The 21,005-nt window shown below is 52.3% G+C and overlaps 1 protein-coding gene across 1 annotated transcript in view; it reads left to right on the forward strand.

The window, feature by feature from the left end:
- KLHL29 (kelch like family member 29) overlaps positions 1-21,005 on the forward strand; it is a 319,715-nt gene that overhangs the window by 246,786 nt on the left and 51,924 nt on the right. The window contains exons 4-5 of the mRNA XM_030799827.1: positions 3,926-4,067; positions 7,132-7,644. Of these exons, the coding sequence (XP_030655687.1) occupies positions 3,926-4,067; positions 7,132-7,644 (655 nt within the window). The remainder of the gene's footprint in view (positions 1-3,925; positions 4,068-7,131; positions 7,645-21,005) is intronic.

Below are 21,005 nucleotides of genomic sequence, written 5' to 3' on the forward strand. Positions count from 1 at the left end.
TCGCAGACTCGTGGGTACACAGCCTGGTGAGCAAAGGGTACTCCATGGGCATCCCCTGCCCCTGCCTCCCCGGGTGAATATTAGCCCTTCGCCCTCTGCCAGGAATCTTTGGTTGCACACCACCTGCGGCCCTACACACCTTTCCCTAAATGAAGCACGTCCCTCAGAGCAGCTCTGCGGGCCATGCACGGCTGGTTCCCCACAAGCTGGTAGAGTGAACCCACGTGTCCTCTGAGACTGCTGCAGGGTGGAGGCCCCCAGCCCCCATGGCCAGCAGGTGCCTCCCGCTCTGCGCTGCTTCACAGAGAGCTTCAACCATAGAGGCCCTGGGTCTTTAGTGTTCTTCAGTCGCTGAAAGAAGCAGGATGCTGTCAGCTGCCATAAAACTGTGACCTTTGAAAATTTACAAGAGCTCAGGGTTTAAAAAGCTGCTGCGTTAATGATGCATCCCATTAGCATCTCATTAAAGGAAAGCCAAGAGAAGCCTGCTCAGGCCTGATGATGGGCAGATAGGGCCACTCTGTGGGGCCAGGCACAGAGAGGCTCTCCTGGTCTGCCTCTCTCTGCCAAGTGCCATCATGTCACTGGAGCAGAAAACATGGCCAGGAACACTGGGGAACGGCCAAAGGTCTGGGTGGCTTCACTGGTGTCCCAGATGATGGCAGTGGGAGGGCACGAGGAGAGGCTTGCTCAACTCTGCCTTCCTCCCTGCTGCCCGGGCTAAGTTCTCCTGGTTGGTTTTCGTGGCATTCTTGTGTCGGCAGCCCTCCCGACCAGGAGGCATGGAAATCAGGGTGGCCTGGGCTTGAGGGCATTCTGAACCATGGGAGGAAAGAGTTAGCAGGAGCTGGGCTCAGAGCTGGACCCATGGCCCTGAACATGGTCCCCTAGAAGCTTCCAGAACCTGGGGACCACATGGGTTTACTGAGGGCCTGGAACTCGTCGCAGGAGGGGCCTCTAGTCAGGCGGCGCTGACGCACATCACCAGTGGCTCTGCACGTCACCCACCCAGGGGCCCGGGCTCCTCGGCAAAGGGCACACCCTGTGTCCAGGTTTTTTCTGGAGGAAGTGGAGGAAGGAATGTCATTGCATTATTTTAATAAAATACATAAAATTCCTGAACTACAGGTTGCTTGTAGCTTCAAATGTTGTGAGTGCTCAGTAGAAAATGGGTAGCCTTATGTATCTTTCCTAAAGAAAAAAAAAAGACTTGGGTCTCACCACAGAGCTGCTTTCTTATACATAAGAAATTGCTTGTAGTATTTATGAACGACACAGCCAAACAGCAGGCCGGTTGTAGCCCACTTCGCCTGCTCACAGCCCATCTGGGCCCGCCTCTGCACACCCGGGACACCCCAGCTTCTTTCCCTCAAGCTGTTCATGTATTGAGTCCTCCCACTGTCCCGCAGCAGCCACTTGAGGGCAGGGCTGAGTCTTGGTCACCCGCGTCCCTAGTGCCTCGAGCAGTGCCCAACACAGACCTACAGCAGAAGAAACAAACTAAATGAGTGAGCGGTAGAAGTGCTTTGAAGCCAAGGGGCTGAGTAATCTGTGTTGGAAAAGTGTGAGATTTTTCAAGTTCAGAAACTACCAATTTTAGGGTGACCATTGGAACTCCTGAAGTTTTAGTGCTCAGAACATGGGGACCCAAACTCGAGGAGACCCCAACCTCCTCTCCTGGAGGCAGGGGCTGCTCCAGGGCAAGTTTCCAGAAGCTTTCCCACCCTGTCAAGTTGCCAGGCCGGAGTGTGATTCAGGAGGGGAGAAGCAGTGGCTGTCGGAGGGTGCTGAAAACCTCTACAGCCTCTTGCCTGGGACACCTCCAGGATCCTACACGGTAGAGAGGGGCTGCAACACCCCCTCCAGGCAGGAGGGGCTTCTGTACTGTCCATGAAGGGGGTGCCGGTCAGGAAGCTGGGATCTTAGCATTCACACTTTGCTCCTGGGCACAGCATGGGACTTGGCACAGGCTCCTTCTCCCTCAGATGCCTCTGATTCCGGCGAAAGCAATTTCCTGCCTCTGAGCCTCCAGAATTGGAGAGCCTGGAAATACAGTGAAGGCTGTGGAGTGGATAGATCCTTCAGACAGGGCACGCGTTAAAAGCTGTCTATTTGGAGAATGCTGGAAAAACCATGCTATTTTTCTGTAAGACTATTAGTGAGTGCGGCTAAGTCCCCAATCCCCTCTCCTCCCAGCCTCTGCCTGTCCCACAGATAGAAATGGGGCAGGCCCTCTGATAAGGAAGCTTGTCCCTTGAATTGTTCTTTTCTCAGGAGATTCACCCTTTTCCTTTGTTTCTTGCTCTGTTCACAGAAGCAAAGCATCTAAAATGCAGGCCAGAGATAAAGTGCAGCCTGATGCAATTAGCTGAGCGCAGCCCACAGGTCCTAATGGGATACGGCTCCCGCTCCTCCAGCAGGCCCTTACATAGGCGCTGTTTGTCGTCTGCACTATGCGTCAAAGCCCCAAGTGTTGCCCAGCCTCCCCATCCACACCCCCTCTCTGTCCCTAGCACAGAACCCAGGAGAGCCACTCTGGTCAGCGGGGCTCAGCAGCAGGCCCTGTCCCCCACTAGCTGGGTTCCTGGGTCAAGCTTCATCAGAAGTCACTGTGAGGACCATGGTCCTCACCTGAGAGGCCTGCAGATGCCCCTGGAGGCTCCTGTGTTCTTCTGTGACTGTTCCCGGCAGGCATCCGTATCCACCCCTCATCCCACACCTGGTTGGGGTCTGGCTGTGCTCCTGGGAGCTGTGCTGACTCTTCCCAGGGCCACCTCTACTGACACCCACACCCCTGCATATCCCAGGTATCCTATCCCAACCTCGCCAGCATGTTTCCAGGATTTTTTTTTTTTTGCCTATTATATATAATGGCCATATTAAAAAAAAAAGCAAATCCAGAAAAGTATAGACAATAAAATAAGTTACCCATAATCCCCTCACCCAAGAATAACATCCCTGTTAACATTTTGGTCATTTCTCTCCTATATATATTGTTTGACACAGGGATGTTTACATAGGGAGGCCATTTGTGTGTCATTCTGTGGCCTGTTTTTCTCATTAAACATTATGCTGTAAGCATTTTGTCATCAAGAATTCTTAGTACACATGATTTTTGATAGCTATATAATATTCCATTATAAGGCTGTGGCTCAGGGAGACAAATACTGTCCTGGTGTTTTTTTTTCACTCTAGGTTTATTTTTTCATTCATCTACAAATCTGAACTAGAGAGTGGGCTCATGGAGCAGAAAACCTGTCTCCTTCCTGCACAGAGGAGCTGAGGGTCCCACCATCCACCTAGGAGCAGCATCTGAGCTGTCCCCGCCATGGGCCTCAGCTCCCCACTTCCCCACACTTCCTCCATAGGATGATTGGGCCTCAGAGGCTGGTGTGGGGGCAGGATGGGAAATGTATAAAGTCCCTCACCTGCTGCCTGCTGGTGGCCCCTTGAAAAGCTGTCCTCTCCCGTGTCCAAGAGCCAGCCAGTGGTGGCACAGAGGCTGGGCTGGGCACACAGTCAGTACTCAGCACATGCCCTGATAAGTTGGTAGCATCTGTGTGGTTGTGGTTTGTGGATGGTCCGAGGGCCAGAGAACCCATCTCATATCTCAGAATGCTCTTCCCATTGTGATAGGGCAGGTGGAGTGAGTGGCCACGGAGGGTGACAAGGGAGGCACTGGCTTGGATGTTCTAGAGGCAGAAGCTTAGCAGAGGACCCAGCTGCTACTACTATGGCAGAACCCACTGCAATTCCCGCCAAAGACTGGGTGGAGGGCTGGGGCTCTGCCTCTGACCCTGTACTCAGTGGACGAAGCTTAGGCAACGGGAGTCTTGTTTTGGAGGCTAGGTCCCTCCTAGGGAGCCTTGTTCTGGAGGCTGGTCTCTGGCCAGGCTATGCTCACCTCCTCATCTGCTTCCCACAGGCTCCCGGCATCTCCAAGGGGGACAGTCAGTCCCAGGGACTGGCAACCAGCATCCGGTGGGGGCAGACGCCTATCAATCAGTCCACACCCTGGGACACTGATGAGCCACCCTCCAAACAGATGAGGGAGAGTGACAATCCAGGTACGTACCTCGTCAGCAGATAGAAACAACAGAGCCCAGGGCTGGGCGGGAAGCTAGAGGCTTCCTGGGGACCCCAACTCCTGCACAGCAGGTCTTGACCCCAGGGCCTGCAGAGGCCCCCTCCTCAGGTTCAGGGGGCAAAGGCACTGTGTGTAATTCCCTGTGAAGGAGCTGTCCCTCTGCTTCTTCTTCTGCTACTCAAGGACTCCAGAGAGCAAAGGGAGTGAGAATGACATTATCAGGGTGACTTTGAATTGACTCCAGATTCTTTTGAACCATCATTCCCAAACCTGGGTACTCTGATTCATAACAAATTTCTCGAGTCATGCCTTCCAGTAAGGTTTTTCCTTGCTCATGGTTGTATGACAACTGGGGTGTTCTACCCTCGGGGACTGGGAACTAATTCGCCAGCTTGTACAACATCGCAGCCCTTCTTTGGACAGCTCCAGCCATAATGAATGCCCTCTCTTTGATCTCCCATTGGCCCCAGAGCCCCCGCCTAGGATACACAGAACACCTCAGTTTGGCCCTCCACACAACAGCCCTACAGGTGTCAGGAGACCCCTTTCATCCGCCTCTCAAAGTCTTGGGATAAACACCCCAGGCCATTCAGCCATGCCCTACAGCCCATAGATTCCAAGCCCTTTGCCTTCCAGGGCTTTGCTCTGCCCCCTGCATCCCTCTTGAAGTGCGGTGTCCAGAACTCAACAGTGGTCTGCCTGGCATGTGCTTCCTTCAACACCTCTGGTCTCATCACTGCTCAGCTAGTAGCCATGTCACATGCTGCCTCAACAGCACCCCAAGATGCCCCAGCAGCTACGGTTACCCCTGTTCATGTCCTCACAGTTGGGCTTAGGCAGCTGGATTTAGGGACCCAATAGCAAGGCCCCATCAGTGTTCCCCTGTTTGCTCTTAGAATCTCTTAGACACCAGCTTCTGTTGCTGACCCTACCCCTCCCAATTATGTTCCCTGCAGACCTGGTCATGTCTTCCACGTCATTATCCAAGTCACGGATTAAAATGCTGGGAGCTTGCCACATATAACTAGAGACTTCTCTTTAGGTCTCTTGTACCCTTGGGCCATTCACCCCATCATAAGTAAATCACCTCCATGGCACTGTGTCTCTGTGTCTCTGCCACAGAGTCCCCTGGAGCCCCACCCATTACGCTCTGAAGTTCTGATGCATTTTTCAAGGCTCCCTGGCTAATCCTGGAAAGAGCAGAGCTTGGGATGACATGCTTGGGCTTAAGACACCCAGGCTGGCTCATAGTGACACCACCTCCCCTCTTCAGGCTTGGGGACAGTTCCCATTAGCAGCCCATTCTAGAATCTTGCCATTACTTCAGTGATGTTTGTTGGCTTCCAGTTCTCCCCGACCTCTCTCGTTATCAAAATCATAAATATGCGTTGCACATGTATTGCGTGCCCTGTTCTGTGCATCATCGCAACGCTTACAGCAATCGTGCCTGCTGCTGAGGAGGAAACTGACTTGGGAAAGGCTTGGGCCTAAGGTCCCTCGGCTGGGAAGGGGCGATGCAGGCCTCGTACCGTGGTCTATGTGACTCCGAGCCTTGCTCCTCACCACCAGCCGGTGGCTCTCCCTTGGACAGTGGTCTGGTAGTGACCTGCCATCTTAGCTCCTGCCCCACCTCAGAGCCATTTTCTTTCTGAGAGGGAGCTCCCAGCTCCACATTCTATCCTATGGGGCTTGTGGTGCTGAGTGGCCCCCTGCCCCCTACTCCCCTTCCTCTGTCTCCCCATCCTCAGTCTATACTGCCACCTCAGGGCAGCTATGAAAACCAAGGTAGCATTTGGGCCATGGAAACCTGGACCCGGGCTCATTCAGTCAGAGGCAACCCAGATTGGCCTTCCCTGTCATGGTGTCTCCCAGTTTCCCTCACAAGCTCCCTTAGGTCACCCCGCCTGGCACAGCTGACCTCGTCTCTTGTGTCAGCTCTCAAGAGATGTATCTGGACCCCACCTTGTTCAGCCATAGTTTTCTTAAGGACTAAAGTGGGGTTCTCTTGTTTCCCCCAGGGCTGGCCATGTCCAGGTTGCTTAGCACAAGGCCCGCCCTCCCCAGCAAGGCCCGGCCAGCCTTTCCACACGTCCCCCACCAGGGTCCCTCCCTCCTGTGAGGACCATTCCCAGCCCCCGGCTCTAGTGCCCTCACCTGAGGGCCCAGCAAACACCCCCGTCTCCACCATCCCCTTCCCCTGCCTCCCTCAGAGGCGAGCTTGCAGAAAGGGAGGAGAAACCCCAGCATTTATGGGGCATTCACCACATGCCAGACACTCTGCTAGTTTTGTTTTGTTTTGTTTTGTTTCCAAATATATCTTCCTCATTCAGTTCTTCCTGGTAGTCCCCTGAGGTAGAATTTAACAGATGAGAAGAATGAGGCTCAGAGGAAATAAGGACTTGCTGAGGTCAGGAGCGATGGCTCACACCTGTAGTCCCAGCACTTTGGGAAGCTGAGGCGGGAAGATCACCTGAGCTCAGGAGTTCGAGACCAGCCTGGCCAACATGCTGAAACCCCATCTCTACTAAAGATACAAAAATTAACCAGGCATGGTGGTGCACATCTGTAATCCCAGCTACTCAGGAGGCTGAGGCAGGAGAATTGCTTGAACCTAGGAGGCGGAGGTTGCAGTGAGCTGAGATCGCGCCACTACACGCCAGCCTGGGCAACAGAGTGAGACTCTGTCTCAAAAAATAAAATAAAAAAGAACTTGCTCCTGAGGCTCTTAGCTACTAAGTAGCAGAGCTGAGAGTGGAACCCAAGTCTCTCAAAGGGCTCTGCTTCCTTCTCTCTGCTCTACTGCCTCTCACCTCTCCCAGGCAGGCCTTGCTTCCTCCTCTGAGCCCCAAAAGCTGTTTGTTCATAGACCCCCTAGCACACTTATCCTGGGCTGCCACGATCACAGATTCCTAATCGGTCAGTTCCTGGACACAGGTGTCTCGTTCACCTCTGTGACCCAGCACCCAGTGCAGGGCCTGGGGTGGTCAGTGTTTGTTGAATGAATATGTAACCGGCAGATGACGTTTCTTCCATCTCCCTTGCAGGCACAGGGCCATGGGTGACCACGGTGGCCGCCGGGAACCAGCCCACCCTGATCGCACACTCCTATGGAGTGGCCCAGCCTCCCACCTTCAGCCCGGCTGTGAACGTCCAGGCCCCGGTCATTGGGGTGACCCCCTCACTGCCTCCCCATGTGGGGCCCCAGCTCCCGCTGATGCCAGGCCACTACTCGCTCCCTCAGCCGCCCTCTCAGCCACTGAGCAGCGTGGTGGTCAACATGCCTGCCCAGGCCCTGTATGCCAGCCCTCAGCCCCTGGCCGTGTCCACACTGCCCGGTGTGGGGCAGGTGGCCCGCCCAGGACCCACCGCTGTGGGCAACGGCCACATGGCAGGGCCCCTACTGCCTCCACCGCCGCCAGCCCAGCCGTCCGCCACTCTCCCCAGTGGTGCCCCTGCCACCAATGGGCCCCCCACAACCGACTCGGCCCACGGGCTGCAGATGCTGCGGACCATTGGCGTGGGGAAGTATGAGTTCACCGACCCAGGGCACCCCAGAGGTAAGTCCTGCTGCCACGTGCCTCTCCACAGGCCTGCGTCTGTACCTCCCTGCGCGGTCACTGCAACACCATTGGGACAGGAGGGTGCTTCACGCCAGCTCCTTCACTGGCCTCCCCAACCCAGAGGCTGCAGTGGAGCCTCCGCCTGCCCAAGACAACCGGCCTGAGATGGTGGAGGGAGGGGGAAAGTGTGGAGGGCGGGACAAGGAAAGTAGGGAAATGCGCCTGGGTAAGAAGAGGGAGCCCAGGAAGAGGAAGGAAGGGAGAGCCTGCAAAGCCCAGAACCTGTCCCCCTCCAGCCCAAGCTCTGGCCATTCTCACCTCCAACCCCCAAGGCCAGGCCAAGCTGCAAAAGGGTGAGAGTCATCCATTCCTCTTAGGGCACCATAGAACAATCCCTTTGGGGGCCTTCTCCACGTTCCACCCATGAGGACATTCAGAGCATGTACTGTGTCCTTCCCAGGGAAGGCACCCTGTGTGGTTCCATCGGATGAGAACACTGCCCAAGGCAATTTAGTTAGGCCCAGGAGACATTCCTAGACCATCTTGAGGCACTTGAATGTTTCATTTCAAGGATCCAGGGGTGGCTTTGTGAGACCTTGGGAAAGAGCACCTCCAGCCTCAGCCTTCAGTTAACCCTCTTCCCCCAGCCTCAGGGGAGTTTCATTCCAGGGAACTCGAAGGTAGATCCTTCAGAACAGCTCGGGAAGGATGCATGCTAGACATGGTCCTAGTTGGAGCCCCCAGTCTTAGGGTTAAGGTTCTTGATGTCTGTCTGAGGGATCAGTCCAGACTGGAAGGCAGAAGGGGACAGGAGGACTGGGGCACACATACGAGGCTTGCTGGGTTCCTCTGCTATAGGTTTGCCTAGCCCTTAGCGCCCCAGACAAGCCAAGTCCCTGCTCCTGCTGGATGCAGTGGGGAAGGCTTCTGGGCCACTGCCAGGTACAGGCAGCTCCCTGGCAGGAGGGGGCATGAGAGTCCACGGCAAGCAGTCTGCCCCAATGGGGTATCTGCATCTCCTTTGAAAGAGGACACTAGACGGTCCTAGAAAGTATGCATCTCTGGGCACAGCTTCCCAGCCTTCCCACATAAAACTCCTTGAGGTGGCATTTCGGGGGGCTCTGCCTCTCAGCAAAGCAAGGAACCCCACTAGCTGCTCTCCTGTCTTCTCTCCCAAGTCTCTTCCTTTGTCATTTCAAGCAACTTTCAGGCCTTGTCAAGCATCCCAACAATAAGGCTCATGTCTGGATCTCTGTTGGGTTTAATTCCCAATCTGACTGAGCCCTGACTGCCTTTGTTTTGGAAATCAGCACTAGTTTTAAATGACAAAATTGTAGAAAATCACATCGAAATTCTGGTAAACTCTTGCTTTAAGATCTTTTTTTAAAAAATGACTAAATTGATTTTTTGTTTCAATTGTTTTGGTTAAGCTCTGTCTCCCTTTAAAAAAAAAGAAAGAAACTTATTCCCAGTTCAAGTTCATGAGTTACCAACTCTGACAACTGGGCAGTGGGCATCCTGCTTCCAAGGCTATGCCAAAGCCCAAGGCACCGGGTGGCATATTCTCTGCCCACATAGCCCCTCTGGGCTAATGCAAGATCTTGCTGGCTTGCCACGTTCCAGGCACGCATCTAGGAAAAGGAGCTGCTTTGTGCAAAAACGTAACTAGCTGAGATAGTCCTGGAGTCCCTAGTTTGGGGCTCAGCACCAAGCTGGGATCTGCCCCACCAAAGCTGCTGGGTGCAGGCAGCTAAACATTGTCAGCCCTGAGCCCATGAGATCAGAAAGACAGGTGGCGGGGACAGGACCCTGCAGGACTTCTGTGCCCACTGGGTCAATGACCATTGCAGAGCTTTTCCTGTAACCTCTGTACGAGGGCCTGAGGGTGTGAACCATCCTCTGTGGTGGTCCTGAGCCAATGGACGGGAGGGGACAAGAAATAGGGGCCCTGCTAAGATTTCCTCTACCAGGCCCCACTGGGCAGACTGAGGGCCAGGTGAGGGCCAGGGATGGGGTGGGCCTAGAAAGTGTCCTCAGCCCCGCCTTCTGGTGACCCAGTGGGACCCACCAGCTCTAGCCAGTGACAACGACTGACCGGTCCATCATCCTGATTTCCAGAGGTTGCTAGCACACTGGCTCTTTCCTCGAAATTCCATGTAACTCGCTTCTCTATTTACGGCCTCATCAGCTGATTTAGCCCCTGATATTTGCGGGGAAGAAAGAGTGACGCATGCGCCTACAAATGCCTCAAACTCAAGCCTGGGTGGGTTTTTTCTTTTTTTAATATATAAGTAATTTCTCTTTTCATTTCTAATCTTAAAAGCCTTTATTGCTGAAGCTATAATTTGTCTGTCAGATCTAATGTCAAACAACTGCATATTTTTTAAAATAAGAAACCCGAATTTTGAAACTAAATCTTTGAAACTTGCCATGTGAGAGTCCTGTTCCTGACAGGACCACGTGGGCTTGGATTTGGGTCACTTTTAATTTTGCCCCTAGGGATTTTACATCTCTGAAGCCCAATTGATTTCACACTCCTAAATGACAGACAGCTGGCTCCAGGCGGGAACAGGAGGCTCTGCGTGATGGCGTCAACACAAGTCAGAACTCCACTTTAGAAAAAAAAAGAACTTTCCTTTTCTCCTGTTCTCTGTTTGAAACCTTGCCCAGCATTATAATAAGATCCACCATGCAACGCCTTGAGATCTAGCTCGTTAAAGTCCCCGATTTTCCCTGCTATTGTTTGACGTGACAACCTGGCCTCTCCCGGGGTTGAGTAATTATGGGGAGATTCCCCTCCATGAAGAACAGGTCTTGCCAGCCGGAGGGATGGGCCACTGGTATTTTTAGACTTCATTAGTGCCCTGATTTAAAATTTCACATTTTGTTTCTTGTAATTATCTTCCTATCGACTGAGCTCAAATTTCAGTTGGGGCCCTATTAGTCTGCCTTTCCAAAAAGGGCATTGGGACTTTAATTTAAAACTTAACCAGTTGAAAAATAAAGGTGGCGTGGAAATGCTTTTTGATTTGCAATAGGTCAAGCGATTGTCTCTCATCTGTGACTAGAGAAGCCAGCTTGTGTGCCGTTCACTTTAATGAGTGTTATTTAAATGCATTGAGCACATATAGATTTTCTTAAGAAACTTACAAGACAAATCTTGCTTTCTCTAAGAACAATTTGGGGGTGGGAGCAAGCTGTAGGATTTTTTTTTAGATGATATATTGAAAGCTAATTAAAAATAGATTTCATGTGTGCAAAGTGATAAGGGAGGAAAAAAGAATTCGTTCCATTTGAATCCTGTTATGAAGTACCTAAGACATTTGTCTCGTTGTTGGATTGGAACCGCTGAGCTAACACACGGGGAGAGGTGTGGCCAAGCTCAGGCCTCGGTGAGACCTGGAGTGAGTGTTACTACCCCAGGACCCCATGAACCCAGCTGTGCGTGCCTGATGACAGAGCACAGGCTATGAATGTAGCTGTTTCTACCCCTTCCTTCTTGGCAAACAGTTTTTGGTGGCTTAGAGGATGCATGGGGACCTTTTAAAGCCCCAAGCTCCAGGCCTAGTGGTGAGCTGCAGAAAGGTTATTGTGTCTTCACCTGCGTGGCTGGGAGTGAAAAGTCAGGCTGCACTTGCTCCCACCTGCTTCTAGACCAGAAAGCAAAGCCCTCGTCAACCTGAGCAGGGAAAGGTATCTCTTCTGACTTCATATTTTGCAGGCCTAGGGTGAGGGGTCATGAGGATCCATCTACAGGCTTGGCCTCCCTTCTGGGAGGCCGTACTGGGAGAGAGGGATGGTTCAGCCTCTTCCTTTGGTTCTCCAGCTCCTCCCTTCCTATTCTGGCACTGGACCTCCACCCCATGGCACACTGTTCATCCTTGCTGCTGCATTCATCCCTGTCTTCACAAGTAACAATGATGAGATCTTGTGAAAATACTTTGAGGCACAGGGAATAGCCGTGTGACTGGGACAAGCCTCCTCACTTCTCTAAGCCTCTTTCCTCATCTTTAAAGTGGGGGTGACAGTACCACCCTCACAGGGCCTCGGGGAGGATTGAGTGAGATTGTGGACATGTCTGTACATAGCACTGTGCCTGCTTACCACCAAAAGCAGCTCTGGCTATTGCCTCTGGTCCAGGGTCTAGAGAGTTCAGCAGAGGAGGCGGCTAGGGAAGGGGCAGAAGGCCAGGCCCTCCCCAGCGCAGAGGAGATGGAAGAAGCTCATGCTTGTCCACAGGGCTGGCGATCCCTGGTCAAGCCATTTAACTTAGGGATGGGGACTCCTTCCCTAAAAGGGAGGTGGGATGCGTCCCTTTTCTGGCAGGAGGACTCAGGATGGCTCTCCCCAGGCGTGAGGCCTGGCACTGATCTCACCTCTCCTTGCCCCACACTCTGACATGTCCAGGGCACGTTTTTCCTTCCAGAGCCTCCATAAATATTCTGGAAGAAGCTGGGAATGCATGATAAAGCTGTTCGCCCACACTCAGGCCAGAGGCACAGAATGTTATCCAGACTGAAATTGTCTTCCCACAGACCTATTCTTCCTGTGTCTGTGCCTCAGAAATGCCAACATGAATTCATCCAGGGTTCAAACTCAAGGCCTGCGTTGTCTGTGGCCAGCCCTTTGTCCACCTCTAGCACTAAGTCTGAAAACTCAATTGATTCAGGTTTCTACATATCTCCTCTGCTCTTCTGTCCCCCCACCACCCCACCATCAGGCCACTGTCACCTCTGGCCTGCACGCTGGCCTCCCAGCCCACAGTACATTGCTTCCAGTCTGGCTCTACCGTGCAGCCAGAGTGACTTTTCAAAATGCAGGTCTGGCCCTGCCACACCCCGTCCAACAACCCAGCTGCTCTGGGGACAACGGCCAGCACTGACTCGGTGCTTGCCACCACTTCATGCTTTGCTGTTCTGCTTGCAGGCTGCCCCGTAACCACCCAACGCCTTGGCTCCCCAGTCTAGCCGTGCACTGTGCCTCGGTCGAGTGCCTGTGAGACCGTTCGACTGTGAGCCCCCAAAGTCGGGGGCAGCAAGGACGTTATGTCATCCCCACTCCCCGCTCAGTATCCGAGCCGGTGCCAGCACTCGGAGATGCTCCAGAAGCATCTGATGAATGTGGGCACAAAGCACTGGGCTGAGAATTACCCACCAGGGTTCTGTGACTTCCCCTTCCCTTCACATGAAAGCAGGTCAGCGCTCAGGGCCCCAGGCATACAGGGATGGAAAGTGCCCTTAGGAGAGCTCTTTCCGCAGCCCATCACCCCCCGACACCTGACCCACGCCTCTGGGGACAGAAGTCCATCTATTTCAGACTTGTACCCAAGCACCTCCACTACATCCTGCCCCAGACCATACAGGCTCTGGAACTCTGCCTCAGTTTCCTCATCTATAAAACGGGGAGAAGACTAGAACCCACTTCTTACAGTTGTGAGGATTGAGTTATTTTACATACTCCTAGGCTTAGAATATTGCCTAGCATGCAGGAATCACTATAAAACTGTTCACTGTGATTATTTTACTGGTACCAGGGCCATCTTTCAGTGTCCATGGCTTTTAGGGGCCCAGGTTAATGAGTCCCAGGAGATAATCACGATAGTTGAAGCACCTCGCTCCCAAGGCGTCCACCATGAACAGAGGAAAATCCCCTTCTCCCATTGTACCGTTTGACAATCCTCCCCTGGCCTTGACAATCCTCCCCTTCCTTCCAAGAAGGAAGCAGCCCGTTGCTGGGAACTTCTCCCTAATTCCGGGAGCTGTCTGTCTTGGGAGAGCTCCTCCTACCTCCCCGCAGGGGCTCTCAGTATCCCATGGCATTCAGCTGGATAATCAGGGTGCCAGGGATACCGCCGGGGCCAGGTCCTTCATGGCCACATCAATAGATGGGACCAAAAGAATTCTCTGGCTCCTCCAGACCAAACAGCCAAGGCTGTAGGCAGAGAGAGTTGATTAGGAGGATGTGGCTGGCAGCATGGGTGGTGGTTGAGAGCCCAGATTCTGCAGGAGACTGCTTGGGTAGAATTCCAACTCCACTTCCCACTAACCCCATGAACTTCTGCTAGAAAAAGGGTGTCTCTAAGCCTCAGTTTCCACATCTGTAACTTGGGGGTAATAGTGCCATCCTCATAGACATGCTTTGAGGATTAAATAATGTATGGAAAGTCTTAACCCAGTGCCTGGCACACAGTAGGCTCAAATCATATTAGCTGTTGTTATGACCACTACTGTAAACCCTAAAGACTCCTGGAGAAGAAATCGGGTCTGCAGCACCTTAGCCTCAGGACCACCACTGCTTTTAAAGCAAGGGTGTCCAAAAGAATCTCCCAAGTCTGACTGAATGGCTCACAACATGGATCTGAAACCAAACCCCCGTCCCACCCTTGCCCTGACTTTCCAGCCCCCACCCCGACACACACACCCTCCTCCAGGCAGTGTGTGTCTCAGAGCCTGTGGAATTTGAAACTCCATCTGCACAAGGTTCTTCGTCCTCGCCTGAGCTGTACCTGCCCCAGCCCTGCTCAGGAAGCCGCCTTCCCTCGCAGGGCTCTGTCCTCACGGGGCTTGTTCATCAGTAATTGGAGGGTTGTCCAGGGCTTAACGGTTTTGTTAACAGATCATTTGACTGTGAGTGAACCAGGCAAGGGGAAAGATGCTGCAGAGGCCACTAGACCACCCAGGGACGGTGTCATCCTGGGAGCAGGAGGTGACTCCTGGCTGCCCCAGCCTGCTCAGCAGGGCACAGGCAGAGCGAGGCACCCTGGACCCTCTCTCCATGGGGCTGCAGGAGCATATGAGCCTTCAGCCCCAAATCTCTGCTGAGCATCTTCAAGGTCAGAAGCCCTGCTCTGGCCCCAGTTGTCTGACAGGGCCAGAGGTCACGCTGCCGATGGGGATGAGAGGGCTGTTCGGACGAGAGCCAAGGGTGGGAACATTTCCTTCCTGGGGGCTTCAGGCGATGGTGCTGACCCGCGGCAGGAAGCCAGCTGCCCTGATCCCAGCCGCTGTCTTCCCTCAGGAGCAGCAGGCCCCAGCAGACATCAGCAGGGTAACCCATGAGGTTCCAGGTCAGTGACACACAGAGGCCACTCAGGGGCTTGAGTCATGTCCCCTCCCTCCCTGCTGCACCACCAAGTTTTTACTGAGCCATCACGTTGTGGTCTTAGGCACCTCCTGTGCACAGAGCCCACGTGTGGCTTCTCTCCTGAGCCAGGCAAAAGAAACAGGCAGGGTGCCAACTGCATGCCCCACGTGGTCTGGGCTCCTGTGCACATGAAGCCTGTGGCCATGCCAGGCCCTGGGAGAGAGGTGCAAGTCTGCCCTGGGGGAGCTGGGGAGACCAGGAGGTGCCAGCAATAAGGGCCTCAGGGGCTGGAGAAAAGAGGGGTCAGGTCAGAGCCTGCGGGAAAGTTAAGGGGACAGTGAGTGGTTCCACAAATGCCAGATCTTAGGAAAGAATGCTTGAGGGATCTCACACACACACACACACACACACACACACACACACACACACGTGTGCACACAGTTTGCAGGGCCTGTCCTGATTTGAGTTAGGGTCAGCTAGTGAGTTAAGTGCGAAGGCCCAAACCATCCCTCTCTCTGAATGCTTGGCACGCCAAGCCTGGGGAGCCTGCTCGGGCTACTTGGCTGACTTCTTAGCCTCATCAATCAGTGTTTGCTGGGGTGACAACCCAAGATCTTGCACAAGAGTCCATCATCTCTGAGGCCATACTGGTCTTGCAAGGTGAAGACCTCCTTGATTGTCAGGGGCTTTGACCTGGGTAGAAAACACTGGGGGCATTAACCCCCGACAGGGAAATCAGGTGCACATCCATGGGCCAGAAGTTACCTGTGCAGCCCGCTCTCTCCTGTCATGACAGGGGTTTAATGTCGAGTTTCCCGTTGCCTAACCACTATTTAAACATCTGGCATCTGCTGTTTGTGCCAGGAAAAGCATGCCATGCTGGACTGAGCCCTAGAGTTTTCTAGAGGTTGGGAGGAGTTTTGCAAGAAGGTGAGCCGGGCCATGGCATGGTATGTGTGCTGCTTGTCCCCATGTGATGGGGAGGGGAGGACATCATGGCACCCCAAATAGGAAACAAAACTGGAGAAAACGTGGCACACAACTGGTTCAGTGAGAAATGATCTGGTCGAAATTACATTCCATTGAAGAGCACACTCACTATTCTAGAAATGTAAGGGGTAAAAATAATACAAGCAGAGTATTTTAGGAGCACAAAACATTGTGTAAATTGCTTGAAGAAAAAATGGCTGAAAGGTCGCCATCCATTGAAATCGTTGTCATTGCCTGTTTCCTTCATGTAACTCTCTTCTTTAAAAAAGAATATATGTTTATATTTTTAAAACATTTGTATTATGTCTATGTTCAAGGGAAGCCCAAGTGTTTTCAGTACACCACAAGGCAAATGCTCCTTCCTTTTACAGTGTCCTGGCAGCCTCTTTGATGACTAAACACAGCACTGTGAACAGTCTGGGTCTGCCCACGGGCCTCTCACTACCTTGCCCTCCCCTCTTCCAAATGACCTCTCAGTGTCATTGCTTAATGCCTTAGACCAAAGTCTACACACAATGCCAGTGTGTATTCGTTTTTCACCAACATCAGCAAAGTTAACGCCATGGCTACGTCTTAGTCTGCTAGGGTGTGTCTTCCCTGGTTATGCTCCAGCCTGTCAAGTGCCTTTTAAAGGAACACCAGGTGACAGGCTAGGTGGCCCAGGGAGAGGGATTGTCACCTCCTTGGTCTTGAGCATTACACTGTAGATATTCTGACTTTTCATTTTGTGCAGCCATCACAAAATGCCACACATTGGGTGGCTTAAACAACAGAAAAGTATTTTCTCACAGTTTTGCAGGCTGGAAGTCTAACATGAAGGTGCGGGCAGGGTTGGCTTCTGGTGAGGCCTCGATTCTTGGCTTGCAAACAGCCACCTTCTCACTGTATCCTCACATGGCCTTTCCTCTGTGCATGAAGACTCCTGGTGTCTCTTCCTCTTCTTAGAAGGACACCAGTCCCACTGGGTTAGGGACCCACCCTATGACCTCATTTAACCTCAATTTCCTCTTTAAAGGCCCTTTCTTCAGATAACAGTCACATTGGGGATTAGGGCTTCAACACAGGAATTCGGGGTGGGAGGGGACACATTTCAGTCCATAACAGTCTACGAGTCTGTCTAGTTGGCGAATGGAAAGGGTAGCCCCTCACAAGGCACAGTTCCCATGTAGTTACAATGTCTGGCTTCAAACTGTGGGTGTTTTCAGTGATTCGCTTGAACCTTTTCATAAATGCACTTTTGCCATTTTTATCCTGGTTTAGCTACAGGCTGCTCCCTCTGCTTTGTTAACTAAGCATTGGATATATTTCCCATGATTAGAATCATCCATACTTGGGGTTAATTGTTTTTCCATAGAACTTTCATGCTGGGAGGGAATCTACCGTCACCACTGGGAACTAAGCAGAAACCACCGGTCGCTAGACAGTTTGTCCTGTTAAATGGTTAAGAGCTGTCCTTCCTGTAACTTACATGGCCCTGCCCTCTGGAGCCATCCAGAGCAAAGCTGGTCCCTGTTCCACATGACAGCCCTTCAGCTTTTAGAGGATGGCAGAATTTCCTTTTCTCCAGACCAAAGATCTCCAGTGGCCTAAGCTGCTCAGGCCTTCCCTTTACCATGTGCATGTCCTCCCTGGTCATGCTCCAGCCTGTCAAGTGCCTCTTAAAGGGATACCAGGTGACAGGTGAGGTGGCCCAGGGAGATGGACTGTCACCTCCTTGGTCTTGAGCATCACACTGCAGATATTCTAACTTTTCTATAATAATTGTGGCTTATTTGGTTAAAACACACATTTATACACACAGAGATCTATAAATATACACTTAAACTTCCAAATGAAGCGAAAAGAGAAAAAATTCTCTCCAGAGTCCTGCTGTCCACTCGATGGGTTTCTTTGGTGTCCCCACCTCCTCCTTTTTATCAGGATCGAGATTGTTGATCATTCCTTTTCGTAGACACCCCCAGCCCCGCTTTCATTCCAGCAGCTTTTTGCCCCAACTTGGGAGCAAGCGAACTTTCTGAATTTTTAAATTATTTTGTTTTGAAGTCTAGGAGGTAGGTGTGTCTCAGCCCACCTACCCTACCCCCATGCCCCAGTTGTGCACGCTGAAGCAACTCACCGCCTTCCTCTCTGCTGATGGGAATTTACTCCTGAGCAGCAACCCATCTGCTCCCTTCAAACCGTTCTACCTCCCTCCTTCACCACCATAGTGAATGTCAGAGTAGGATGCTGCCTACGGTCAGCCAGGAAAACCTCACTTTACAGGTGGGGAAACTGAGGCTCAGAGGTATCACCTAGCTATCACATTTCCCCCAGAAACTGTCATTAGAAAGCTCCCTGTGAAACCACCCCTATTCCATGGTGCCCTGTGGAATTGCTTCATTTGCTGCTAGGAGTTGTGCATCTGAGACCTCTTCTCTCCTCCCACAGACCGAGAACTCTACAGGGACAAGCTCAGCATCTGCATGGGCCACACTGGGCCAGCTCTTAAGCCTCTCCAAGCTTGCCCATGTGGCGCACGCTGCCAGCCGCTGGGATCAGAGCAGCACATCCCACCGGGAGCCCTCTGTACTCAGTGGCAGCTCCACAAGTAATGAATGGGAGGAAGAGCAGGGACAAGACACGCAGCACTCACAGGGGCCAAGTCATACATGACACACACAGGCGAGGTCAGCCAGGGCCGCAGAGGATGATTTGATGAGGGAAGAGACATCATCCCAAAAGGAGAGGAAAAGGTGACAAGGGCAAACTCTGACTGGAGAATATGGGAGCTCCCACCCCATCACTTCCCATGGTCAGGGGCTTCTCTGGAATTCCTGCTTGGCTAACTCTCCTGGGCAGATTCCCACCCTCCAGGTCTCCACAAATATCAGATAAGTGTTTTCTGTGGTGACAGTGGTTTTCAAAAACGGCCCTTATATCCTGGTTACATTGCCCAGCTTCGGCCGGTCATGGTGGCTCACAACTTGTAATCCCAGCACTTTGGGAGGCTGAGGCGGGTAGATCACCTGAGGTCAGGAGTTCAAGACCAGCCTGGCCAACATGGCGAAACCCCATTTCTACTAAATATACAAAAATTAGCTGGGTATGGTGACGGGTTCCTGTAATCCCAGCTACCTGGGAGGCTGAGGCACGAGAATCGCTTGAACCCAGTAGGTGGACGTTGCAGTGAGCCAAGATCGCACCACTGCACTCTGGCCTGGGTGACAGAGTGAGACTCTATGTCAAAAAATAAATTAAAAAAAAAAAAAAAAAAAAACTAAATCACCCAGCTCCTTCCTGGGAGCCTGAACACCTCGTCAGCTATGTTTCTCCAGTGGAGGCCAGAGCACCTTCAAGAGCCAGGCCCTGGCCCAGTTAGCATCCCCGGCTTTCCTTGCTTTCTTTTCAAACCCCAAATAGAACCTGTTGCTGCAGACCTCACACCCCCCTCAGTTTAGGAATTGCCATGGTGATTCTGAAGGCTCCTAATCCATCTGCTCATGTGAACAGGCAGGTTTCAGAAATTCTGATTGATCCAAAAATAATTTCTATATTTTCAGTCTTTCTTTTATATGGAGATATTCATTACCTTCAAGATTCCTCTCCCAGAAAGCAGAGACGTGGACATGTGGCCTCCCCCTGGGTCTCTGTAGTAATGATGCCACTTGAGGATTTGAAGCTGACCCTGCTGTTGGTCTTGGGCTGGGGTCAGAAGTACCATTACAGGGAGGCCGGTGGGCAGGGCTGGGAGATGCAGCCTTCTCTTCCAGAAGGGAACAGAGGTTGGGGGGGGTTGGATGTTTTGTATGTGCCTACCACTTTATATTCATTGTATATTCACCCCGCATTTATGTATTCCTTGCATCTGCCCTGTGAGGCAGAATCATGGATGGAAAACCAAGGCCTGGCTTAAGACCCGGCCCAGGTATAGCTGGTAACATGAGAGTCAGTCTCAAGACTGCCTGCCTCCAGTGCCCATACCCTTTCCGCCATACCACACCTTGAGGCTTGCTGTTGTAGCCTGTGTGGTCACTAGGCATGTCTGGGCTAAGGATGGGAAGTCCCACAAGTGGCTGTTTCATGTCTCCTACAGTCTCATGGCTGATATTTCTCTGTATAAGCTGGTGATTCTTGGGCTCTTTCCTCATCTCCAAAACTGTTGTTGGGATGGTTGGGTGGATGGATGGGTAGGTAGGTAGGTGGAATTCCCAAAGTAACACAAGGGGCATTGGGCCATTTGAGGAAGCTGCAGACAGAGCACTGGCCACCACCAAAGCCACTGGAGCTTGGGAGTCAGACGGCCCTAGGGAGTCCTTGCTGTTGCTGTGTCTCCCACGCCTTAATCAGAGCATCGCCAATGCAATAAAGTTAATGGAGCCAGTCACCCTATGAAGGAGCCAATTCCTTGCAAAGATGATACATCTTTGAAGTTGATGAGGCCTATTAATTGAGCTTATGCCCTTTAAAATGAATTAAATTCTTGAAATCTACCATATAGCAGTACATCCATTTAGTGTTTCTGTCACCGATGAATGAGGAGCCACCAGCACAGAGCTATAGGAATTGTCTTCCTGCTGACATCTAGCACAGCCTACGGCTCCTTGGGAGCTCCACAGATGTCATGCCTGGCCAGCCATTCTTGTTCTTAGCAAAGTCCCCAAATCAGCATAAATAGCTCCAGGAAGAAAGTGATACCAATGATCCATGGGCCTCTGGAAGAGCATCCACCCAGCCCTCAGCCTTTAGCCCCTACCTCAGGATCAGTCAGCAGAGATGCACAAGAATACAGCTAGACTGTCAGCACTTCAAAAATGGCCACTTCACAGGCGGAACTGGTGCGGGGTGGTCCCCGGGCTCCGGTAGGGTAAGCAGACATGGTTTCCAGGAAGTGTGTAGACCTGGAACTGACTGAGCAGAGACGTGAGATCTGACTGCAGCCTGAACGGGAATCATCACGCGGTGGCCCCTGGACCCCCAAAGATGCACCAAAGCTCTGCTCAATCTCAGACTCCTCCCAGTTACCACCACTCGCAGTTGCTTAAGAGCACAAAGTGGCACTTGTTGTGCCCACAGAACATCTGCTGAAGACAAAACTTGTGTTTATAGCTCTTCACTTCAAAAGACTGGCCGTGTTATAAAAAGAAAGGGACCATCTGTCCCTCTTCTGGACCCCAGCGCCTCTTGGAAGAGATTTCTGTGCAAGAAGGCAGTGAGAAGTCAGCGTCGACTTCAGGGAACTATTTTGGGGCCGGAAGAGAATAGTGCCTACCCGCCAAGGGGACCGTCACCGGCAGATGAAAGCCAGC

Source organism: Nomascus leucogenys, chromosome 19 (assembly GCF_006542625.1).
Source record: "Nomascus leucogenys isolate Asia chromosome 19, Asia_NLE_v1, whole genome shotgun sequence".
In the NCBI taxonomy this organism is placed as follows: Eukaryota; Metazoa; Chordata; class Mammalia; order Primates; family Hylobatidae; genus Nomascus; species Nomascus leucogenys.